General features: G+C 41.5%; 1 protein-coding gene across 2 annotated transcripts in view; it reads left to right on the top strand.

Annotated features, from left to right (window-relative positions):
- LOC117358060 (zinc finger protein 665-like) overlaps window positions 1–13669 on the top strand; it is a 56892-nt gene extending 43223 nt beyond the window's left edge. For both annotated transcript variants that reach the window (XM_033939496.1, XM_033939497.1), the window contains exons 10-11: window positions 4426–4533; window positions 7465–13669. In XM_033939496.1, coding sequence (XP_033795387.1) covers window positions 4426–4533; window positions 7465–9260 — 1904 coding nt within the window. In that variant the 3' untranslated portion in view covers window positions 9261–13669. The remainder of the gene's footprint in view (window positions 1–4425; window positions 4534–7464) is intronic.
- The last annotated feature ends 12996 nt before the right edge of the window (window positions 13670–26665 follow it).

The following is a 26665-nucleotide window of genomic DNA, read 5'->3' as shown; positions in this document are numbered from 1 at the left end:
CTGCCTGTGCAGGTGTGTGTGTGTGTGGGGGGGGGGAAGGCATCTGATCGAGGTGAATATCCCAGAAGGCAGGATCAGACTTGCAAAATTCTTCATTGTACACTATGACGGGATTGAGTAATCTGCATTGTTGGAAGGGGTTGGTGGCAGTGAAGAAGCTTCTCCACTATTAAAAAGAAACACAGCTGATGAACATGGTGTAGGTTGACTTAATCATGGAGTTTTTGTAATGCTAATGGAATAATGCAAATCACAGCACAGTTTACAGTAATGCAGTTTAATATTAATGGATTTCTTTTTATGAGTTTCCATGCAATACTTAATTAACTTTAAGTCTGCCTTAAAGTTAATTAGACTTGACACAATCATGCTAATTACATTAATGGTATCATACATGTTCACATGTTTAATGTGCTTCAGTACATTGATCCCTTAGTGTGTATCCAAGAGAATACCAATTAAGAAAGATTATATAGTGAAGTGATTAAAGAGAATGCCCCAGTGTTATTCTCAATCTGCAAAGAGAATTCTTGTACAATCCCAGTGGGTTATTTCCGTCTACCCGCTAGGACTTTGTAGGAAGCCTCAGACTTTATTGGCTTAAACTCCTCCCCCTCTTACCACATCACTGTCACTGTGAACATCAGTCTTTCTTCCTACAAGCCAGGCTGTAGGAGCTTGTCTTCTCGTGTTTTATTTCGTGTAATCTCAGTCTTTGCATTTGCAGTTTTCACCTCAGGCCGTGGAGGTTCCCTGCGGGGGCAGCTCCAACTGCGGGAGATCGCAGACTTTTGGGAAAAGTTTGCTTCTGGAGGGTTCCCTGCTTGTCAGTAAGGCCTCTGGACTGCCTGCTCAGGGCTCAGAGACCGTTCCCTTGGGAGCTAGCTCACCCTAGGTTCATCTGCTAGTGGGTTGAGCGCAGGCTGTGTGGTTCTGTGGAGGCGTACCTGGGATCGGGTACAGACTGCATTCCTCCGCCAGGCATGCTGTGCAGCGTATCTGAGGGTGGCAGAAGTGACCAGATGTGGATGTCAGGCTGGTGGGGCAGTCAGAAGATTCAAACTCCAGCTTTCCAGCAAGTTGAGGCAGAAAATCTTCCGGTAGCTGTTTGACCTCTGTCTGCAGTATTTTCCTGTCAGCGCATATTTCTGTGAGTACAAGCTGACAGCTTGAATCAGTGAATTGGGAGGGGGGGTTTAAAATGGGTTTTAGGTGGTTTCTCTACGTGCCCTACCCCCACCCCTAAAATCGCTCTTTTTTGTGGTTTGTTGTGATTTTCCCAGGCTATTTTTAGTTAAAATCTGCACCTGCGGAAGCCATCTTGGATTTTTCCCGATTTGGATTTAAAGTTATTTTTTGCATTTACTATCTTCCTTTTTGAAAGAAACCATATAGATGGCCTCCCCAAGGCAGGCTGTGATGGATTCATGCCTCATCTGTGATGGATGGCTGTCGGATGTGCAGCCGTGTTCTACGTGCATTGCGGCCCGTGAGGGGTGCGAGGCTTGCCTGTATTCAGTGCCTTCGACCTCTTGTCTGCGAAAATGGCATAGGGGGCCCTGGGGAGTGCTCAGGTGATGTTTCAGTGAAATGCAAACGCATCTCAGGAGATAAACCTCGTAAATCCTCCAAACAGTCCAAACCTAGTGCACAGGGTCAGCTCCCACCGCGAAGGATGGGTTTTCCCTGGATTTTGTTAATATGCTTAATTAGGCATCCTTGGTTAGAAAGTCTCTGCCTGTTTCTCTTCCGCCAGACTCTGTGCTGATAACACCGGTGGACTCCTCGTGGGGGCCTGTGGTTGTGCCTGATACGCTTTCCATGCCTCTGCTTTTGCAGAGGAGCACTGCAGCGACCACAGATGTGGCAGATCTGGCGGATCTCCAGGATCCAGATCGGTGCAGAGCTCCTGATTTGGGGGAAGATCCCACTGTATGCAGATTTTTCAAGCACGTGAATCTTGTGGATTTGATCTCTGAATCTCTCCAGCAATTAAAGCTTCAGTCTGAGCAGCCTGTCACTACAGAATGTTCCCTCATGAGTGACCAGGGGCCTCGATCTGCCACTTTTCCTGATCATCCTGACCTCATTCAGGTTCTTACATATATTTGGGAGACAAGAACACCAACACTTGGTATGGGAAAGCCTAGTAGAGCATCACACCAGTGTCTTAAGTATTCAGGTAGGCGGGCTAGTGAACCATAGACGGGAGAATACAGGGCCATAATCTACTCTAACTATTACATTTATGGTAGACAATGTGAGCAATGGAAGTAAAACCTGGATGTCACAATCTGTCCTCTTTTTTCTCGAATCATATGCTAACCCTAGGCATTAGGGCTTAACATCCTTTATTAGACATAGCCCTAAGGATTCAGCCATGGTGGTTAGTGGCTTCTAAGCCACCTCCAGCCGCATACTGACTTAACCCCTGGTGAAGCTTGAAGAATGGTCCGAAATTTGGCAGCTAAAATTTAATGCTAAGAAATGCAAGGTCATGCATTTGGGTACAAAAACCTGAGGGAATGGTAGGGGGAGAAGAACTTATGTGCACGACAGAAGAGAAGGACTTGAGTGTGATTGTATGTGATGATCTTAAGGTGGCTAAACAGGTTGAACATTGTGATGGTGAAAGCTGGAAGGATGCTAGGTTGAATAGGGAGTGGTATGGCCAGTAGGAAAAAGGTGGTATTGATGCCCTTGTATAAGACTTTGGTAAGACTTCATTTAGAATATTGTGTACATTTCTGTTAGCTGTACCTTCAAAAAGATATAAAAAGGATGGAATCGGTCCAGAAGGCTTCTAAAATGGTACGTGGTCTTCGTTATAAGGTGTATGGGGACAGCTTTAGAGGTCTCAATATATATACTTTGGAGGAAAGGCAGGAGAAGGGAGATATGATAGAGACGTTTAAATAATGTGCATGAGTCAAGTCTCTTTCATTTGAAAGGAAGCTCTGGAATGAGAGGGCATAGAATTAAGTTAAGAGGTGATAGACTCAGGAGTAATCTAAATAAATACTTTTTTACAGAAAAGGTGGTAGATGTGTGGAACAGTCTCTCGGTAGAGGTGGTGGAGACAGAGACTGTGTCTGAATTAAAGAAAGCCTGGGATAGGCACATGGGATTTCTTAGAAAGAGGAAGAGATAATGCTTACTGTGGATGGGCAGACTGCATGGGCCATTTGGCCTTTATCTGCCATCATGTTTCTATGTTTCAGTGTCAGGGCATGCTCAGCTCCCACCAATCCAGAAGTTAACCAGGCACCAGCTGATATTCAAACTTGTTCCTGGTTAACTCTGCACATAAACTCCCCCTTTTACTAAGCTGCGGTAGAGGTTTCTACCACGGCCGGAGCGCTAAATGCTCCGATGCTCATAGAATTCATTAGTGCTCATTAGTGCTCTTGGCTGCGGTAGAAACCTCTATCGTGACTTAGTAAAATGCTGGGAAAATGAAGATGCTTTTCTCTTCATATTTGTGCAGGGCAGAGTGCTCTTACTCTGCCTAAATCATCTTCTCCTCACATAACCTTTACTCATGTTACACAGGCTGCTCAGTGTGTTCTTCATGTTGCATTAGATGCTTAATGGTCATGAATATTTTATTAATATAATTTATTTATTTTAGTTTCTTCTCTACTGCCTACAAACTTGAAAGCTATCAAAAAGGTGTTCATTCAGATACAGTAGGTATTTTTCTGTCCCTAGAGCTGGGGTGTCAAAGTCTCCCCTCGAGGGCCGCAATCCAGTCGGGTTTTCGGTATTTTCCCAATGAATATGCATGAGATCTATTAGCATACAGTGAAAGCAGTGCATGCAAATAGATCTCATGCATATTCATTGGGGAAATCCTGAAAACCCAACTGGATTGCGGCCCTTGAGGAGAGACTTTGACACCCTTGCCCTAGAGGGATCTCAATTGATGTTTGTATCTGAAGCAATGAAGGGTTAAGTGACTTGCTTAAGACCACAAGAAGCTGCATTGGGATTTGAACAGGGCTCCCCTGGTTCTCAGCCTGCTGACTGTAACCATTAGGCTACTGGTCTGCCCATGACTATTGATTGAAATGTCATGTTAAATGATATTGAATGGAAACGACTTCTCTCATGGATAAAGTTGGCTTAAGCTATAGAATAGACTCGGATGGAGGGAGTACTTATATATGCCCAGACTTTTTGAAGCTCTTCTGAGCTCTAGGAGAGCAGGTGTGACCTGGTGCCTTCAGGATGATGTCAACCATGGATATGGCTAATTAGTTCCTGCTGTGCCATTTATGGAGAATCTTTGTTACTGGTAAGAATCCTACCTTTTTCTGAATTTACTGGATTTCTATTACCTCTTCTTTTAGCCAAGTATTGCTTTGCCTAAGTAAATATTGATGCCTGCTTAAAAGTTGAAAAAAAGTTTCCTTTTTCTAACAGGCAGTGAAGCTTACAAACCTGATGCCATGATAAAGATCCTAAAGACAGAAGAGCCTCATGGCAGAATCCAGCTGGAGGGAGGAGAGAAGGATACTGATACCGAGAGTGGTGAGGAAACATTTCCTTTACATTAAAACCCTTGCTGTGTGGCATGGACGATTTCCAGCTTTACACATGGGCGTCATTTTATGAATAACACAAAATCACAAGGCAGTGGGGAAATACAACACTACTAACACAATTAACACCCCACACAAACAGTTCAAATAACCAAACTGAAAATACTACTAAGAATGAAAGAATAAGCCTCAGGATTTAGGTGAGCAAATATATGCCCTACCAGCCTTCAACCACCTCATCGACAACTTTCATTCAATGGCATATCATATGTCACAGTTACAAGTAGCTGAAATAAACCTAATGCCCATTTTATGGAGGCATTTTCACATGGATATGGCAGCATACCCACATCTTATTAAATTACTTCACGTATACAAGTATGCGCAATGGAAGGAACACATGTAGCTGTGTGTGACGTATTCTGGGGTGAGATTTGAACCAAGTATGGGCAAAAATCACAGTTTATCCCATTCCTTTATAACATACTTGTGTTCATATATTATTATATTGGTGTTCATGTACAGCTGCTCTCAAGCATATGTAAATGTACACAGATAACAAAATGCAGTGGAAAACACTAGGCAAACTGAAACAGCTCTTTACTGTAGAAATACAAGAATAGGACTCAACAAAGGCCCTATTTCGGCTGAAATCTTTATCAGGAGTCCATAAAAAATCAGCATGAATTCCATTATTTGCACAAATAAAGACAGAACTGTATGTCAGCACTATGAAAACTCATCTGAAAAAGAATCTCGCAACTGCAGTGTGACAAAAGGTTCATTTAACCTGTGATTTCTGCAGTGGTGTGTTAATATTTTATAAGGGCCTTTCACCCTCATTGTATAATGGATGGATGGATCATACCACTGACTCATGACTCATGGTGACACACACAGTGAGGAATCCACCCTGTGATGTTTCATGGAAGAGTACCGGAGTGGTTTGCCATTGCCTTCTCCTGCCCAACATAGGGCCCCTCAGCCTACAGTGCCTGGTCTTCCAAGGTGGTCTCCCATCAAGGTTCTAGCCAGGCCCGAACCTGCATAGCTTCTGATAGTAAGAGCGGGCCTACTCAGGGTGGCCAGGCCATAGGCCATCATTGTATAATAGGGGGCTTAAATTTAGGCATCGATTGCACATGTATGTTATAGAGTGAAAGCACTTAACGCACGTAAGAGTGAGCCACACCCTCAGCAGTATTCTATAATATGGATGCAAAACTTGTTAATACATAAATGCAAAGAGGCATACACATGGGTGGGTCCTATATTTACGCACATAAGTTAATAGTACTGTAAGTTGTGGGCTAAGATGCTGCCTTTAGATGCATGTCTTTATGTCTGCTGTTGACATAGTATAATTTGGCATGCCTAAATATTGGCACATATATGCCATTTAAGCTAATATTTTAAAGTGGAATCTGGGTGCCCAGAAAGAATTATAGAATTATCACACTAAATCTTGGTGCCTGACTTTTGATGCCCTTATCATCCACCATCTGCAGGCATTCTCTTTTTTTTTTTTTTTTCGATTTCTGACAGAGGTGAAAATCCAAGTTTGCAAAGATAAGATGATCCAAACGGTAACAACGTCTTGATTGCTTTGTTGCTCAAGTTAGGATAACTACTGCATAAAAAATAAAAATAAAATTTTTCAAAGCCCAGTCAGGTCAAGGAATGATGCTTGTCTGAGCGGTTGTTTCCTTACGCACACAGACGCTCATAACATCGACAGACTCTTGTATACGCAACAGGCATGTCATCTATTCTAGTATATATTTATGAAGGGAATTTTTTTAAATAAAGTAAAATTCTGGAATCTCTTGTGGCACACCCAGAATCTCTTCGGGGCCCACCAGTGTGCCTGACATTTATTTGCTTGCATTTAATGCCAGCCATAGACCTTGTGAAAGTGTGGGCATCTAAATGCAGGGGGGATGCATGTAAAGTCTCACAAATGCTCTGCCAAGGTGAACGCCCCCCTTGCAAATACCCACTCTGCAGGTAAAGCAGGTATTTGTAGAATACAGCATGGGCATTTACAGAAACATGTGCTTACTTATGCATGGATATGAGATGATTCTAAACATTTACACACAAACAATGTGTATGTAAGGTGAGTACCTAATTTACCCCCTCTGTTACGAACCCATAGTGCGGGTTTTAGCGCCGGCAGGGGCGGTAACTGCTCTGACGCTCATAGGAATTGCTTTACATATGTCTCTACAAAACCGGCTCTAAATAGGCAGCTACTTCACCTTCACAGCTAGGCGACCTTTTACAAAAGTACCCTGGCTTTCAGTTTATTTCTGTGTCATTAGGATTCAGTTACTTTAAAGGATTGGGACTTGCATACCGCCTTTTTGTAATTATACAACCACACTCTTAAGTACATCAAGCATTTTCCCTATCTGTCCCGGTGGGCTCACAGTCTATCTAATGTACCTGGGGCAGTGGAGGATTAAGTGACTTGCCCAGGGTCACAAGGAACAGTGTGGGGTTTGAACCCACACCTGCAGGGCGCTGAGGCTGTAGCTCTAATCACTTTGCCACACTCTCCTCTTACAAGCTGTCAGGTCTGAGCTGTTAGGATCCTGATCCCAGGCATCCAGCACAGTGTTGCAGAGTTTTTGGTTAGTGAATGTAATCAGAGTAAAGAGGCTCTTTGCACAGACTGGAGGTGAGGGTGAGATGCACAGATCCAGTAGGATGAGATCAGATATGGCCTGTCATCCTTCTGTTTATGTGCCATTGCCTACCTGTACCTGTTTTATAAGTAGTACGGCTTTCTGTTATGTCTCATTTGGAAACAGCCAAGCAGCTCTCTTTTTAAATAATCATATAGGAATAGTTTCTTATATATTCCCTTCTCCAAAGTGGTAAAATTAAGGATCATGTTCTCATTTTTATTTACCAGATGATAGATTAAAGAATAATGGTAAAAGAATGAAAATGTGCGATGAGAAGCAAAGAGAGGAATGGAATCACAAAGACCCCTTCAGAGACAGCTCATTTACTTCAGCGAAAAAAATAGCTCATAAAGGAGAAGAATCAAACACACAAGAGAAAAATTCCAACTCCTGCCCAAGTCCTCTGCAAACAGCAGGAATCAAAGAAGGTGAGAGACATTTTCAAAGTGCTGGCACTCAGGAAAACTTCACCACAGACTCACAGTTTGTTGAGCATCACATACCCAGGCATAGAACTGAAGTTCATAACTGTCAGGATACTCACAAAACTGATGCATTAGGAGAAGCTGTCCTCCGTGAAAAACAATTTAAAAGTTCTGAATGTGATATATGTTTCAATCAGACATGCAGCCTGCACCCGTGTAAAATGACTCATTCTAGGGATAAACGGTTTAAATGTTCTGAATGTGATAAATGTTTCAAAAGGAAAGATAATCTACAACTGCATCAAATGAGTCACACAGGACACAAACCTTTTAAATGTTCTGAATGTGATAAATGTTACAGAAGAAAAGCTGACCTGAAATTACATCAAATGAATCACACAGGAAACAAACCATTCAAATGTTCTGAATGTGATAAATGTTACAAAAGAAGAGCTGACCTGAAATTACATCAAATTAATCACAGAGAAGACAAACCATTTAAATTTACTGAATGTGATAAATGTTTCAATCAGACATGCAGCCTGCACCCACGTAAAATGACTCATTCTAGGGATAAATGGTTTAAATGTTCTGAATGTGATAAATGTTTCAAAAGGAAAGATAATCTACAGCTGCATCAAATGAATCACACAGGAGACAAACCATTTAAATGTTCTGAATGTGATAAATGTTATAGAAGAAAAGTTGACCTTCAATTGCATGAAATGAATCATACAGGAAACAAACCATTCAAATGTTCTGAATGTGATAAATGTTACAAAAGAAGATCTGACCTGAAATTACATCAAATGTATCACACAGGAGACAAACCATTTAAATGTTCTGAATGTGATAAGAGATTCTATCGGAAAGCCCATCTGCAACGGCATGAAATGAGTCATATGGAAGACAAGCCATTTAAATGCTCTGAATGTGATAAAAGTTTTAATTGGAAAGCCCATCTGCAATTGCATGAAATGAATCACAGAGGAGAAAAACCATTTAAATGTTCTGAATGTGATAAGAGTTTCTGTCAGAAAAGCAACCTGAAATTGCACACAATGGGTCATATGGGAGATAAACCATTTAAATGTTCTGAATGTGATAAATGTTTCATTCAGAAAAGTGACCTGCAAAAACACCAAATGATTCACACAGAACATAAGCCATTTAAATGCTCTGAATGTAACAAATGTTTCAGACAGAAAGGTAGCCTTCATTTGCATGAAATGAATCACACTGGAGAAAAACCATTTAAATGTTCAGAATGTGATAAACATTTTGGTCAGAAAAGTGACCTGCAAAAACATAAAATAATTCACATGGGACACAAACCATTTAAATGTTCTGAATGTAATAAAAGCTTTAATCGTAAAGCCCACCTGCAATTGCATGAAATGAATCACACAGGAGAGAAGCCTTTTAAATGTTCGGAATGTGATAAATGTTTCAGGTGGAAAAAATGCTTGGATGTTCATAAAATGGTTCACACGGGAGATAAACCATTTAAATGTTCTCAATGTGACAAATGCTTCAGGTGGAAACAAAGCTTGCAACTGCATAAATGTCACCATGTTTGTTTTGTTTGGCACTTTTAATGTGCTGAGTACTCTTATTAACTCTTTAGGACTAAGGCTAAAACCACAGCCCAAAGATGGTAGTGATCCAGAGAGTATGTCACACATGCTGCTTATAAATGACTTTAAGCTCTAGAGTTCCAGTGACCAACCATTAGAACAACTCTGAGTGGTGAAAAGCTTCTCAGATGGCATAAAGATTACTTTGGTTTGGACAAATGTGCAAAGACAATTTTTCATGGGGAAAAGTTGAGCAAAACTTGAAAACATCTTTTTGACTGTGATGACTCAGATAAAAGTGAACATAAATATCTAGGAATTGAAGAAGGAGTGACAATCATAAATTACTGAGAGAAAAGAAAAGCAAAGATTATTGTAAGAGACAAAAATTTAAATTGAAAAGTGCATTAGCATTATGGAATAAGATACAAGCCATGAATCAACTGGCAATTCCTGCACTCCCATACAGCTTTAACATTGTAGACTTGCTTCTTAAAGACTGAAAAACTGGATGAGAACTACTTCATTCTCATGAGGTCATTTGTAAGAATGAATGTATGCCAGGATTGTACATTCCTCGAGTCAAAGAAGGAATGGATCTCAGAGAAATAGATTATAACAAATGATGTACAATTATAGACCTTCAGACTTACCCTCCCCCCTTTTAAAAAAGCATAGCATGGTTTGTAGCGCTGGCCACGGCGGTAACAGCTCCTATTACCGCTGCGGCTGGCACTAAAAACTGTGCCATGCTTTTGTAAAAGAGGGGGGAGGGGGTTAGTTAACAACATTTTCTGTTCCAGATGTGCAAAAGGTGTTGAAATATGAAAGTAAACATCCAGAATCTACATCTCCATCATTAAACTTTGGCAGGCATTCTAACAAATAGAAGGAATGAGTGAAATTCCACTGGTACCAAAAGGGAAGGAAGAAACAGAATTTCCCATGTAAGGAGTGAGGGTAATATTTTTACTGTTATATCCGTAAAACAAATCCATTTTGAAACATTGCTCCTGTGAGACCATCACTTAGTTATCACTGCTGGAAGATGTAGAGAGCATGGGAGCATATATCTTCAAGCTTGAATCCGTGGAGATTTGTAAAAAATCCAATGTGCCAGTCAGTTGGGGCTTTTTCTGCTTCTTACTTTTTCCATAGGGCAGGGGTCAACTATCTGGTTAGATGACTGCTGAATATTTGCCTCAGGTAAAAATTCTATTTCCCATGGGGCTTACAATTGGTTTCAGAATTGGGAGCAGTCTGTAGAGGTGTTTCAGATTTTACACTGATACTGCATAGTTATTATGAAGAGTTTTCATCTCTGGTAGTCAGGATTGGTATTATGATGTCATAATACGTACCTCATTGTAGCAAAGCTTAAGAAATGACCTCATCAATTATGTCACAATAGCTGTCCTTCATTAGATGCAGCAGTGACTCATAGAACATTGCTTTGTTTTATCCACAACTTATAAAATCAGGAAAAACAGGAAAACGTTATCCGGCTGATATTCAGAGTGATTTAAGCAGAAAAATTTCTCCCCGTGTCATTCTCTATTACTGACACCGCACATCCAGAGCCGCTGGCACCTGTTTGAGTTTCCCACATTAGGCGGGAGTTTCCTGCTTATGTGCAGAAGATGGCCTTCCCAAGCGGAAGACTCCTTTTCAATACAGGAGACCTTGCAGGTATGTAATTATGACGTGAGCTCTGGATTTCCAGGCTAAGGGCCAGACCTGCACATTCAACCGAAGCCATGGGGCTGGGGAGCTGAATTGATTGTTCAGGGAATGCAGCTGATAAAGCCTTCTGGAGATATTTTAGAGATTTACTCCAAAGATTTTTCTTGTGCCCTGTTCCTAGCACTGTAAGTTTTGGGGAAAATATTCACAAACCCTTGTTAACATTGCTTCTATGTTGAATTTGGACTTACAATCCTGAATCTCTTGGTGATACTCCCAGTTACAATTATAACAGGGATATTTACACATATTCCACATCTTCATAATACAGTGGGATATGTAATTATTTTTAAAGTTTGAATTGTTTCTAATCTAAACTGACAGGGAACCCCCCAAAAAAATTCCAGGTTTGTATTTTGCAGTCGACCCTTGCATTGAATGCCACCTGCCTTCCAGGAGGAATAGTACTGCCTCCATTCTGGCTCCAGGGTGGGTCAGCAGGGAGGGCTGTTATCAGCAGGGGGTGGGAGGGGAGTGGCACGGCATTTTTCTAATGGGGCAGATATTGTGCATGTGTAACACATGTACAATATCTGTGCAATTAAAGAAAAAAGTCTCAACAGTTAAGTGGTGGGAGGCTGCTTTGGGATTTCCCTTGCTGCTCAGCTGTTGGGGCTTCCTCAAACCAGCTCTGTGCATGTGTCCAAGTCGCTCTCAGAGCAATTGGTATGATGGTTTTACAATGAACCTCCATGCAAATCATTTGCATGGAAACTTGTTGGGACATCAATCACTGTTCCAGAGTCATCCCAAAAAATCAGCCAACAACGACTCACATGGACTCAATGGCCGTGTTTTGTGCATCTAGCCCTCAGTTCTCAACAAGCTGGTGTCAACTCAGGAGGGCAGGGTGGCTTTATGTAAGATCATCTGTCCAAGGACAATTACCGTTACAGATAAGCAACATCTATTTCTCCTTGGACAGCAGATCTGGTCAGCCATACAATAGGTGCCTCCCTAGTAGAGATTGATACAGGGAAAAATTTTTCCCCATCCCTGTGGGAACTCCTTTTCCCATCCTGTCCCGTTCCTGCGAGTTCTTTTCCTGGCCCTGCCCCATTCTTTAAGCTCTGTCCTCATCTGCACAAGCCTTAAACACTTTAAAATCATAAGTTTCCGAGGCTTGTGCGGTAAAGGCAGAGCTTACAGGAATGGGGCAAGGACAATGACAAAACTTGTGGGCAAATTGATTTCCCCCGTGTCATTCTCTACTCCCTAGCTATGAAGGTAACAAATTTTTTAAATGTTTTTTATGCTATCTAGAAATATATGTAGATATATACATATACCAAAATTTCTATTACCTGGTTCGAAGGTGGAGGAGGTGAGTTGACAGACACCTCATAAGGATGTTTGCAGTATTGTTTATGGTTTATTCAGATTTTTGATTAAACGCTTTATCGATACTTCAAAGCGTTGTACAGAGTTTAATATAACATTAAAACAAAATAAACAGTTAAGACATATCTATATAAAAAAATTTTCAGTATTGACGACAAATTACTTACAGGGTAATTATGGGCCTGAAGGCTCCAAAACACAATTAGGAAAGGAGGGGAGAAATACAATTGATATAGAAAATGTGAGAAACATTCAAGGAAAACACGAAAGGGACTGGGAAGTTAAATGAAATAATAAAAGCTGGTATATCTCAGAATTTAAGAAATTCAATTAAAGGCATCTTTAAAAAGAAAGCACTTTAATTTACTTTTAAAATTTTTTAAATTTTCTTCCATTTTTAAATCTAAAGGAAGAGTATTCCAGATCGTTGGGGCTGTTACAGAGAAAATGGATGTGCGACGAGTGCCAATTATTTTTAAAGATAGAATATTGAGATTGTTTTGAGATACAGATCTTAATGCTCTCGGCGGATCATGAGGAATCAAAAGTCTATCTATGAATGCTGGTGTATTGGACTGTAAAGTTTTAAATGTTAATAGGGCGATTTTATAAGTTATCCTGTATGAGACAGGCAGCCAGTGAGCATTTTGAAGTAAAGGGGTAACGTGATCAAATTTCTTTGCGCCGAAGATTATCTTGATAGCTGTGTTTTGGATAAGCTGCAGTCGTTTTATGTCTTTATGATAGATCCCTTTTAATAGTGAATTGCAGTAATCCATTTTTGATATTACAAGAGAGTGAATCAAAATATTTAGGGAACTAACGTCAAGTAGCGGTGCCAGTGATCGAATCATTCTTAATTTATAAAAACAATTTTTAACTAAGGCACTAATTTGTGGACGAAATGTTAATTTATTATCTAATAGGATACCTAATATTTTAGTAATTGTAATTGGTGCAAGAGAATTATTTTCTATGGTGATCGGAGAAATTAGTTGAACTCCCTCTTTACCGGAGAAGAGGAGAGTGTTAGTTTTTGAAATGTTTAGAGAAAGTTTGTTGGAATTTAACCAGTCATGAATTTTATTTAATTTGAGATTTATTGAATGAATTTCTGTTTGGCTATTAGGTTCGATAGGGTGCAATAATTGTATATCGTCCGCGTAAGCATAAACAGTAAACCCTATTGATTGGCAGAGAGTCAGCAGAGGAGCCAAATAGATATTAAATAAAAGAGGAGATAAGATGGAGCCTTGGGGAATACCAAAATTAGAATGATAGGCTTTTGAAACTTCGTTATTAAAATGTACTGTAGAGGTTCTATTATTAAAGTAAGAGCGAAACCATTCAAGGACTTGGTCTGCAATCCCTATGGAAGAAAGGCGTTGCAATAAGAGATAATGGTCAATAGTGTCAAAAGCTGCGGCAAGATCTAATGAAACTAAAAGAACTGATTTGTGTTGATGCAAAAAGCTGAGTCATCTTGTGACACCATGTCAATACAGTATTGTCTTATGAATGTATGTGATGTCCAAGTCGTTGCCAAACAGATATCACAGGGTGATGCATGATTTAGGTGAACCCAAGTAGAAGACATGGAGGGGCATAATCAAAAAAAGCGTCGAAGTCCCCTTTTGGCCTAAGTCTCTAAACGTTCAACCCAGAAGCAGGGAAGGTGTCCATAACCAAAACAAACGTCCATGTTTTGATTATGACCTTCCTCTGCCTAAACGTCCAATCTCCACTACGTCTAAAAGTACACCCACACCACGTCTACACTTTTTAACCATAATGAAACAAAAAAACGTCCAACAGAAGGGCTTTTAGGCGAAGGAGGAGCCAGTCCTTCGCCTAAAAGCTGGATTCTGTAACCGGTGTCTGTCAAAAACAACACCGGTTACAGAATCCCCCCCACCCCCACCGATCCAGGCAGGAGGGTGCCCAAGTCCTCCTGCCATGTCAAACCACCAACCCCCCCCCCCCCCCGACAACATCGGGGCAAGAGGGAGCCCAAGTCCTCTAGCCCTGCGGCAGCCGCGACCCCCCCGTCTCGATCGGGGCAAGAGGGAGCCCAAGTCCTCTTGCCCCGCGGCAGCCACGACCCCCCCCAACTCGATCGGGGCAAGAGGGAGCCCAAGCCCTCTTGCCCTGCGGCAGCCGCGACACCCCCGACTCGATCGGGGCAAGAGGGAGCCCAAGCCCTCTTGCCCCGGCCAACTGCGGCACCCCCGACTCGTTCGGGCCAGGAGGGAGCCCAAGCCCTCCTGGCCCAGGCGACTCTCTACCCCCACTCCCCACTAAATTACGGGCAGGAAGGATCCGAGGCTCTCCTGCCCTCAACAAACCCCCCTCCCCCCAATGTCCGCCCCCCAGAACCCCCGACCGCCCCCCCAGCCGACCCGCGGCCATGGCCCCTTTTTCGGCACTTATACCTTGTTTTCTTTCGTCTAAGTCAAACAGGTCTAAGTGCCAACTAAACTGTTTTGGTTATAGGTGTTGTACGCCTAGGTGTAGGTCGGCCCACCTCCCGCCCACTGCCCGCCCTTTCCCCTCCTCTAAACACCTCTTTTCTCTCTGTGGCAGGGGAAAGGCCCAAGCTGTTTTTAGATACGTCTAAAAACCAGCTTTGGTTATGGGTACTTGGACGAACAGGCTTTTTGATCATCCAAGTAGCCATTTAGGACACTTTTTAGACTTTTTTTTTTTTAATTATTACCCCCATAACCTGTAAAGCATGGGCTGTGACATGTGGAATAGAAGTTGAGGAAGAAGAAGGAAAAGACCTGTACAGGAGCATACAGGTGAAGAAGGTAAGACCTCCATAAAACTGGAGGTGAAGACAGACCCCCTGAAATCCCCAGATTAATAGAAAAATGACAATACATTTTACAGGCCTGAAAACACCGTGAACAAACTGTCAGCTCTCATTTAATCTCTGTTTCTGGTAAAATAAGCAGTTTCATTGAAACTCATCCTTCACACAGCAACTAGCAAAACATCTGCTGAGTATCATAAAACAGACGTTTATTTGTGAGAATGGAAACTACCAGCATTAGAACAGAAGGGGATTACCACATATCTTAATTAAGAATATAAAATTGACTACTGTACAGATAAGTCCAGGAATGGGTGGGCCCTGCTCGGAAAATTGATGATTCTTGATATTAAAATGGCATATGTCGGGAATTATATAGACCTTTGGGTAAACAGGACATCACATGCAATATGACTCAGAAAAGTAAAATATTGTCCAATCAATGAACTAATGAGAGAAATGACAAATTGTGAATAGCCAATAGAAAATAAGAATGTAATATGTACTAACGTGGTCTTAGGCTGTCAAAAATATATAAAAAGACAGTCTTTTGATGGCTTAATCAGGACAGATCCCAGGTATACTCAAGCCAGCTTGACGTATATATTCTCTGTTGACTCAATTGGCTGAAAGATTTGTTTCTGTAAGGTGTTATTTATTATTAATAAATACATATTACTTATACCAGCACATTGAGTTGTCGTGAGGTCATTTGGTGAAGGCCTAGTAACAGGGTGGTCTTCAAAGTAGAAGAAGATTGTGATGTTGTTGTATAACAGAACTGTATAAGTTTTTTTGATCCAAATTGTATTTTTGGTTACTGGTTTCGGATTTAAGATAGATCCATATTGACAAAACCAGTTGTGAAGGATGATCCTGGAATCTTGTTTGATTCAAATAAATGGTGAGAGCTCTTCCACAGTCTAGTGTGTGTAATCTCTGGTCTTTTACTGATGAGTATGGAGGTGGGTAAAACACAGGCAAGTTGATAGCTTGATTAAGATGAAATTGTGAAACTACTTTTGGGAGGAATTTGGGGTGTGGTCTCAGCAGGACCTTGTCTTATAAAATTTGATGGTATGGTTTGTAATACACTAATACTACATAAGAACATAAGAACATAAGCAATGCCTCTGCTGGGTCAGACCTGAGGTCCATCATGCCCAGCAGTCCGCTCACGCGGCGGCCCAACAGGTCCAGGACCTGTGCAGTAATCCTCTATTTATACCCCTCTATCCCCTTTTCCAGCAGGAAATTGTCCAATCCTTTCTTAAACCCCTGTACTGTACTCTGCCCTATTACGCCCTCTGGAAGCGCATTCCAGGTGTCCACCACTCGTTGGGTAAAGAAGAACTTCCTAGCATTCGTTTTAAATCTGTCCCCTTTCAACTTTTCCAAGTGTCCTCTTGTTCTTTTATTTTTCGAAAGTTTGAAGAATCTGTCCTTCTCTACTCTCTCTATGCCCTTCATGATCTTATAAGTCTCTATCATATCCCCTCTAAGTCTCCTCTTCTCCAGGGAAAAGAGACCCAGTTTCTCCAATCTCTCAGCGTATGAGAGGTTTTCCATCCCTTTTATCAAGCGTGTCGCTCTCCTCTGAACCCTCTCGAGTAACGCCATATCCTTCCTAAGGTACGGAGACCAATATTGGACGCAGTATTCCAGATGCGGGCGCACCATCGCCCGATACAATGGCAGGATAACTTCTTTTGTCCTTGTTGTAATACCCTTCTTGATTATGCCTAGCATTCTATTTGCTTTCTTAGCGGCTGTTGCGCACTGTGCCGTCGGCTTCATTGTCATGTCCACCATTACCCCCAAGTCCCTTTCTTGGTTGCTCTCATTCAATAATATCCCTCCCATCGTATAGTTGTACCTCGGGTTTCTGTTTCCAACATGCAATACTTTACATTTCTCAACGTTGAACTTCATCTGCCATGTCGCCGCCCATTCCCCCAATTTGTTCAAGTCCCTTTGCAATTCTTCGCATACTACTGCCTACAATATTTGTGTCAATGACAAAATTCCCTTAAATACAACAAGTGATGAATTGGGGAAATGCCTTTCTCTTTTTTTGCTACTGTTTTTAATTTTATGAGCATGTCTAAGAAGAATCTTCAAGGAGAGAAAATATTGAAACCTGTGGAATGATAGCATTTAGATCTACCATAAATAATCTTTCAGCGGTAATAGAAGATCCACTATCTGAATCTACTTAAAAATCAACTTTGTTAGTATCTTTCATTTTTGAACAAGATCTTAATAACATGATGAAAATTTACTTCTGTAATATGAAAGTTCCCTTTTATGGTCATAGAGTGTGGATATATCCAGATATAACCAAAGAAACACAAGAACGTAGAAGGATTTTTCTTTTGTATCGGCAGGAAACTTTGAACTTGGGAACATCAAAAGGAGGACATGTCCGGGAAATCCGGACGTCTGGTAACCCTAGTCAGACATTCCTAAGGAAGCATAGCCAGCCAATAGGCTGCAGGAACAAAATAAGACTCAAAGTTGCTAAGGTACTGTCTCTATAGATACTGCTCCTGCCTCCCTCTGCAGCCCATTGGTCAGACATTCCTAAAGAACCTTAGCCAGCCAATAGGCTTCAGGGAAAAGCTGAACTGAAGGTTGATGTCTCATAAGCAATTGGTTCTATCTCCTCTGCAGCTTATTGACTGGCTAAGAAATCTCTGAGCGATGAACTAACAGCAAACAACACAGAAGAGCTGCAGTGTTGTTAAGGAGTTGTGAGGGGAACATATGGAATGAAAAAGAGAGAATACTGTAAAACTTAAATGCCAGCAGGGGGAGGCATGCACAGTGATACAAAGATAAGTGGCTGAGGGATGGGCTGAAAAACAAACAGAAAAGGACAGGGAGAGGAACTGCATGGAATTCAAACAGTAGGGGCTGATAGAGAGTTCACAGAAGAGAGAATCAGGTTGGAGGAAAGAAGTACTAAGGGGTGAGGAAAAAGATGAAAGTGGCAAGAGAGGTGAGACTATTTTCATTTACAACTCAGTGAGCCCAAGAATCACTGGGCAGGAATGTGCATCCCAATACCTATACAAGATAACCCAAACAACAATCCCATCATAACCATTCACCCACTTTCCCGAGCAAAGCTCAGTCTTCCAGGTACTACTTATAGAAACAAAAATTAAACAAAATGACAATGTATAAAAGCAAAATAAAACAAAATGAATAAAACACCTGCAGGCGATATAGGAAATTGAACAAAATGAACATTTCCCCCCCCCCCCCCTGCAAACTCCTAATCACAACACTATTAGAATAACCTGCTCCTAATGAGTGAGACTTGGCATTTCTGGTATTAGACCAAAATCAGGATCTTCAGTCATTGATATAGAATCTTTATTTTATTATGGGTAGGTTCAAAGCACATCAGACAGTTTTATTAGCTCTACAGGAAGCAAAGGGGCCCATTGTGTTAATATCTTATATCTAGGCAGTCAAAGAATTAAGCCTTCAAGATCCAACTCCAACAGTATTAGGGTAAGTAAGAATTGACTCTTTCTTGTCACATTGCACTGAGGCGATGATCTGTGGCCCCGGGAAAGGTACAGCCTAGGAACCAACCACAGATCAGTCAATTCTTCTGTAAAAATAAATGGTTTGTTGCTTTTTAAGAAAAAGCATAACTAGGGCATGACTACTGGTTATCTGCAAAGCAGCATATTCTTGTAGCAGAGTATTGGCAAATCACTCATTAGGGTGAGGGAAGAGAGAAAATATTCCCAATTACCTCAAGCTAAAGAAAATATCTGTCAGCTCTAGTCATAATAATTTTGAGACCCTCTGTGTCATCAAACTGTTCCTAACTAGGCTTAACTGTAACACCTCTTTTCTAAGGAAACATCATTTAACTTTGTCCCAGAATTTTGGGTTCCAAGAATTACCAAACTAAAACTGCAATGAGATTTCTATGACCTTGGAATAAAGTTAAATGTAGATTCTGCTATGCTTTGTTTTAATAGATGTTAGCGAGACTGAATACTGTTCAAAGCGGAAAACTCAGACACTGAGGCATAGCCACAGAGGGAGAGGACAGAAAAAATGATAATAAAAGAGGTTAACATACTAATGCTCTAAAGCAGGGATCTCAAAGTCCTTCCTTGAGGGCCGCAATCCAGTCAGGTTTTCAGGATTTCCCCAATGAATATGCATTGAAAGCAGTGCATACACATAGATCTCATGCATATTCATTGGGGAAATCCTGAAAACCCGACTGGATTGTGGCCCTCAAGGAAGGACATTGAGACCCCTGCTCTAAAGAGTGTAACATTTACTGTAACCGTATGCCACTCTTGCACACCTATTTGTACCGGTGCAGCTAAGTACATGTAAATGCTAGCTTTCAAAAACTGAATTTTATGTACTATGTTTGTGTAAATCATGAGAGGACCGCTACTTTAAATCTTCAAAACCATAGAAACCCATGAAAAATCCAAGCTACAGCTTTCTTTACTTCCTACCTTTTCTTATCGTCAGATGAGTGCTGAATATTTGCCTATTAGTAGATGTTCTCTTTCCTCTGGGGTCTGCTGTGTGTAGAGGTGTCTCAGCTCTTTAACTGGTACTGAGCAGTGAATGTGAAGAATTTCAAACATTGGTAACCAGGAATTGACAGTGTGATGTCACAATGCCTCGTTCTATCAGTAAGAGGTGACTTCATCAGTGATGTCACAATGACTGGATGCTCCTGTACTGGGCTCACTTTATTAGACACCCAGGACAGTTTTAAAACTGTGCATTAAAACTTAATCCAGTGTCCCTAGAAAAAAAATGTTTGTATGTTGCCTTTGAACAATTTTGCTCTCCAGTCACCACTATCTGAGGTCTGGGAATACCAAACTTTACAAATAACCTTCATATAATGGAAGCCACACACATAAAGAGGAGGAGGTGTGAAGATAAGGCCCAGACAGGATTTTGGAAAAATAGCACTGAAACTATGTTGGTGATGTCAGTGAAAGAAGATATTGGTTTGTGGATGGATAAAAATGTTTCTCTCCTTCATGTCACACACTACTATTAATTAATGGGAAACAACCAATTAATTGACATTCACCTATATACTCTGTTAGCAAAAAAAAAAAAAATGTATTTTAAACACCACTATATATTCACTTAAAATGTTTTTAATTGAATAAATCAATAAATAATCTTCTAATGCGATATAATGTGATGTGCTCAGTACACCTCCTTCACGGCCATATCTGAGATAAGGGCCATGAATTAAAGGGAACCATCATGGCATCATCCCTCTATTATCCACCTTTAGCCATTCAGCTTATAATGAATAACCAATAAAGTCATGTACTTATCTGAATCAAATACTGCCAGTGAATGTTGGCGGCTTGCTGAACTCAGGTCCTTTCTCAGATGTTGCCAAACCCTTATGTTCACCGTGTTAGTGCTGTAAGTGTTCATAAATCTTTATATACATCAGTCCATGCTGTCCACTCAATGAATGTTTCAACTTCAAGTTCACTGAGTGAATAGCATGGACTGATGTATATAAAGCCTTTAACTGAATAAACAAAGTTCATTTAAGAGGTAATACTTTATGATTTCTACCTTCTCTAAAACAAGATTTTCAATGGCTCTCTCATTCGATCCCACTTCTACCATTAATCTTCTTCCTCCTACCCTCCTAATGTACTTCCCTTTTATGTACTTTTTCTTCAAAAATTGTATTTCCTCCCCTCCTTCCTACTGTTTCCCGTGGTCTTTTAAAAGCAATTACCCCTGTTGGTCTAATTAATATATTATGTATAAGTGATTTCTTTAAAATCTCATTTTTATCTTATGTACAATGCTTCGTAATTTGGAAAAGCGTTTAATCAAATAATTTGAATAAACTTGAATAATTTGAATAAAACTTGACTGATTCCATTAGAGAGGGAACTAAAGATTCTGCATTTAGGCTGAATGATGTTTGGTCAAGTTGCATAACTGGTTAAAATAAGCAAAACCATTTCTTTGGGTACTGGCGACATTTCCCCAACTGACCTAACTCTGCTTCCTGGGTCAGAGATTGATCCAGCAACAGTCTGTGAGAGTTTGAGGGGTTATATTAGGGCAGGATGGGATTGGGAAGGATCAGATAGCCATTGTTTTACAAAATGCATTTTTTAATTTAAACCAGAAGGCATTAACAACGATAACATTCGTCTTTTGTTAAGCCTTCTGGATTATTATAATATCTTATATATGAGTTTACCCATTGCCAATTATTCAGAATGCAGCAGCCAGATTACTGTTAGGAGGGCATTGGCGGGAGAGTGCTAAATCCTTTTTGAGTTAATTACACTGGCTTCCTATGAAGGAAGGGTACAGTTTGCATTATTAACTTTTGATTTTTGAGATATTACATTATAAAAAACCCCAATACAGTATATCTGACAGGGAAACTTATTTCATTTTTTTTTTTTAGTATCAACATTTTATTGAAAGTTTTCAAGAAGTATACAATAAAATTATAAAAGCAAAAAATAATATCAAGATATTGTTAAGTTGCAAGCTTGTTAATCAGAGATATAGGAGTCAGACTTTTTTTTTTTGAGAAATATATTTTATTAAATTTTTCAAAAATGGAATAACAAACACTCAAATGTACATGGTGTACAACAAGGAATCGTGAATACCAAAGTACAGCTCAAATTCACCATAATCCAATGCCACCCCCCCATCCCACCACCCCTCACCCTCCCTCCCATATCCCAAACAGAAAAGAAATACAACAAAAAATCCACTCCAGTACAGTCTCAATTAGATATTCATACATTTAACAGATGACTTCTAGCTCTTGATGTTAAAGTGTCCCAGAAAGGTGCCCAACCTTGACAAAACAACCTGCCCAATGCTGAGTCTAACGTGGAAAAGCATAATCGTAGGAGTCAGACTTTTAAAGTCTTACAGAATGCATCAAGAGGAGTCCAAGTCCTAGTGTACCAGATCGATCATTGTGACCAGACCAAGACAATCTATTTCAAGAGCCAGGTGTAGATATTGTAAGAAAAGTTAGATGGAGGTCAAAACATTTCAAATAATTGGACCCTCAGAAAATGCAAACATGCAACAGTAGCGGGGAAGGTAAGCTAATACCATCATCAACAAACGGGAAGAGGAGAGTAGGCAAGACACTATACACTTCTCCCTATGTATTTGCGGTTTCAGCAATCGCGGTTTCGATTGTTCACGGTTTTTAGCTTGCTGGCTCCTCCCCCCAAATTGCATCAGCTTGCCTAGAGAAATCGCCGATTCCAAGCGTTTACAGAGAAAATTGTCGATTCCCAGCACTTTCTTCACCGTGTTTTGCCTCTCCTTCAGGAACAGGCCAGGTCTCCCGCCATGTTATTCGTGGTTTCACCATATTCATGATGGTTTTTAATAGAAAACCGCAAGTAACATATGAAAAAGTTATTTGCGGTTTTTCTGTATTCGCGGGTTTGTTAATCCCCTATCACAGTGAATACTTAGGGAGAAGTGTACAGAAGATACCAGTAAAATGTTGCTGGAAAGCAATGAGTACAGACGGTGGCGTAGTGAGAGTGGGAGGCGTCCGGGGCGGTGGCACCCCCTCGCCCTCTTTTCTGCCTCCTCTCCCCCCGGCCACGTGCGCTCCCATTCCCTTTCCCCTTACCTGTTTAGCTTCTCTGGCGAAAGCATAATCTCTAACTTGCTGTCCATCCCAACGTTGGCTCTTCTTCTGATGTCACTTCCTAGTCGTGGAACCCGGAAGTGACATCAGAGGGGAACGCTGAGACCAGTGTGAAGAGCAGGCTGGAGCTGCTGCTCGCGTCAGCAAAGAGTCAGAGGTATGGTGGGGGTGCATTGAAGGTGTTCAGGGGAGGAGTGGGGGTAGGGGTAGAGAGGTGTTGGCGCCCCCACCAAGATGGTACCGGGGGGCGGTCCACTCCCCCGCCCCACCTTACTACGCCACTGCATGTAGTTTAAATAAAGTATAGTTCAGGATCTACAAGCCCTGATGTTAAAGGTTGACTTGGATATTGTTGCTATCACAGAGACATTGTTCAATGAGTCCTATGAATAGTATATAACCATAAACAACATCCAATGTAATTCATCACTACCTATGGTACACAGAAAAAAGGAGAAAAGACCTAAGTGTCTAATAGGGGTTCCAAAAAAAACTACCCACATAGACAAGCTAATCTCAAAAACACCAATTTGAGACCAGCAGACACATCCTCGGTCAAAAACTCCAAGATAAGTGGAATTATATTATAAAATAACACAGTCTTTCAATATCATCACTTATCTGAAAATGTGGTATTCCAAAGGTTCTTTGACATAGTGCTGAGACGTGAAAGCAGGAAAAACCCGCACAGTGGAGCATAGACAAACAGCACAGCAGCTAAACAGTCATCACCGCTGGCATAATAGTTCCACAATATCCAACAGGGCCCCCTGTTTTGCCTGTTGGATATTGGGGGCCCTGTTTGATATTGGGGGCCCTGTTGGATATTGCTATCCATTGTGTTTCCGCAAACTCTTCTTACTTAGGGCTCCTTTTACTAAGCTGCGCTAGTGGTTTTAGCGTCATTGCCCCGCACACTACACGCTAATGCCTCCATAGAGCTGGTGTTAGTATTTTCTGCATAGCGCGGGGGTTAGCGCGCGTTAATCTTCAGTGCGTGCTAAAAACGCTAGTGCAGCTTAGTAAAAGGAGCCCTTAGGATTACCACATTTCTTCCTGCAAAAAAGAAGACATGTGGCTCCGTCCCCTTCTACCCAAGCCCCACCCAATTCTGCCCCCGCCCTGCCCCCACATGAACATCTTCTCCTCTCCTTCCTGAGATGGAGGGCCTCCGAGCATGCATGCATGTGATGTGATGATGTCACACGCATGCTAGGATATGATGTGATGACATCACACACATGCGCATAGCCCCAAGCTTCTAAACCCAGACAAACTGCCCGGACGGTCCTCTAAAAAGAGGATATGCTTGGGTGAATAAATTCATGTAAACTGTTCCGAATTCCCTTGGGAAAATGGAATAGAAAACTGAATAAATATGGTACTCCTGGCAGAATTTTGTGCAAAAAAATTCAAAATTCTGCGCACAAAATTAGAAAATTCTGCAAGTTTATTTGTCAAAATTTAAGCAATATTTTACTAATTATTATCCATATTCCATTTAAAATAAAATGGTTTTCTTCTACCTTATTTGTCTAGATGTTTTATTTTTTTCCATCATGTTGGTTCCAGTTTCTTTTTTCTGCTTTCCTGTCTTCTGCTAATTCTCCTTCAAGTGGTTGCTATCCATTTGTCTTTTCTACTCTCTCCTGTCTGTTCCCTCAATACACCTGCCTCAGACATATTGATCATTCTTTTTTTTAGCTTTCTGCCTCTTTCTTACCCTTCTCCTCGTTTTCACTTTTCAGCTACATATCAGATTTCCATTTTCTCTCCCATTCTCCATTTCATTCCTTCCTCAGCCCTCCATTCCCTTTTATCTTTAATGTACTTCCATTACCATATTTCGACCCTGTTATATCTATCCTCTCATCCGTTTCCTTGCCACCCTCTCCTTCCTCTCAGGGTTCTACCATTCTCAGTGTCTTCCTTCTCCACCTTATAGTCCAGCATCTGCTCTATCTTCCTTCCCTCCCTGCCCCCATAGCTTAACATTTCCCTATCTCTTCCCTGCTGCACTCCCCCCATGGTCCAGCATTTCTCCCACTCTCTTCCCTCACTCCCATTACCAGGCATCTCTCCATCGCTCCATTCGCTCCTGGATCCAACATCCCCCTCCTTCTCCCCTTCCACCTCGTATCTATCCCTCCCTCCCATCCACTCCCATGTCCAACTGCTCTCTCTCTCCTTCCCTTGCATCTCTCCCCCATGCAGCATTTCCTTCCTTCCTCCCACTGCCATATCCAATATTTCTGTTTCTTTCCCACTGTCTACCATCTCTCGCTCCCCTTGCCTTGTGCACTGGGACAACCCTCTCTACCCCATCCATGCACCATCTATTCCTTCCTTCCCTCCATTATCATGTGCAACATTTCACTCTCCCCTCACTATGCATGTCTCCCTCCACCTGTGCCAGCATTTTTCTTTCCTCTTACCCCTCCCCTCCCCCTGTGCCAGCATTGTTCCTTCCTCTCACCCCTCCCCATGCCAGCATTTTTCCTTCCTCTCACCCCTCTCCTCCCCATGTGCCAGCATTTTCCCTACCTCTCACCCCTTCCCATGTGCCAGCATCTTTTCTTCTTCTCACCCCTCCCTTCCCCTATGCCAGCTTTTCTTCCTCCCCTTCCCCCCCACCCCTCCATGGGCCCTTACTCTCTCTAGTAAGGCTTGCTTCATGGAGTCACAGTATCGACAGCAATTCACACATGTTGCCTGCCACTAACCCAGAAGCTTCCCCTCTGCTGCAGAGACTTCTGGATTAATGGCAGGTAGCATGTAGGAATCACTACTGATACCGCAACCCGATAGCTGACACCATCTGAGAGTCTGTACTAGAAAGGGGGAATTCTGCACAAATTCTGCATTGCGCAGTCATGCAGAATTCTACCAGGAGTAATATGGTAACCCCACTCTTACTGATTTACAAGTGCATTCACTCCAGTGGCGTACCTAGCATATGTGACTCCTGGGGCCCATCATTTCTTGACACCCCCCCCCATCTATATGAAAAATATGATTTTTAGTAACAATCCACATATCACACAACAAGAGTGTACCTAGGAAAAGGCAGCATCTTAAACACTGTGGACTAATCCATTTTTCAATTAGCTTTCAGAGGCCAAATCTTTCTTCAGAACAGTACTGTTATGGTATCCTGTCCTGACCTGAGGAAAAAAGGATTTAGTTTAAAAAATTGCCTTATTTCCATTTCCTATTTATAAAATTTTATCAATACAGTTACAATACTACTTGATTCTAAGTAAAGCAACAAAAAAATCTTTCTATCTTTTGTCGTTTCTGCTTTAATCAACTTCTCTTTGCTCTCTTATTTCTATACAGTATTTGTCCTCTCTCCCTTCCATGCAACATCTGCCCTCTCTTTTCCCCTTCCACCCAGCTTGTTCCCTCTCTCTCTCTCTCTCTCTCTCTACCCCTTGCATCCACTGTCCACCCTCTCTCTGTTCCATATGGCATCTTCCCTCTTTCTATGTCCCTTCAATAAACTGTATATCCCATGTCCTTTCTCTCCTTTGTACATGATTCATTTTGGCTTCACCCCCTTCCCTATGCTCTAGCATCTCTCTCTTCTCCTTTCCTTTCTTCCTTCCCACTCCACCCCATGGTCTGGCATCTCTATCTCCTTCCCTTCTCTCCCCCCATGCCCTGGCATCTCCCTCCTATCTCTCCCTCTGGCACCTCCTCTCCTTTCTTTCCCTCTAGTCTGGCATTTTGTCTCCTTTAGTTTCCCTTCCTTCCCCCCATGCCCTGGCATCTCTCTCCTCTCCTTTTGTCTCCCCCTCCCACTCCATTATCTAGCATCTCTTCTCCTTCCTT

Source organism: Geotrypetes seraphini, chromosome 3, assembly GCF_902459505.1.
Source record: "Geotrypetes seraphini chromosome 3, aGeoSer1.1, whole genome shotgun sequence".
NCBI classification, from domain to species: Eukaryota; Metazoa; Chordata; class Amphibia; order Gymnophiona; family Dermophiidae; genus Geotrypetes; species Geotrypetes seraphini.
Note: the sequence above shows the minus strand (reverse complement) of the source record. Positions and strands in the feature narration are given on the sequence as shown.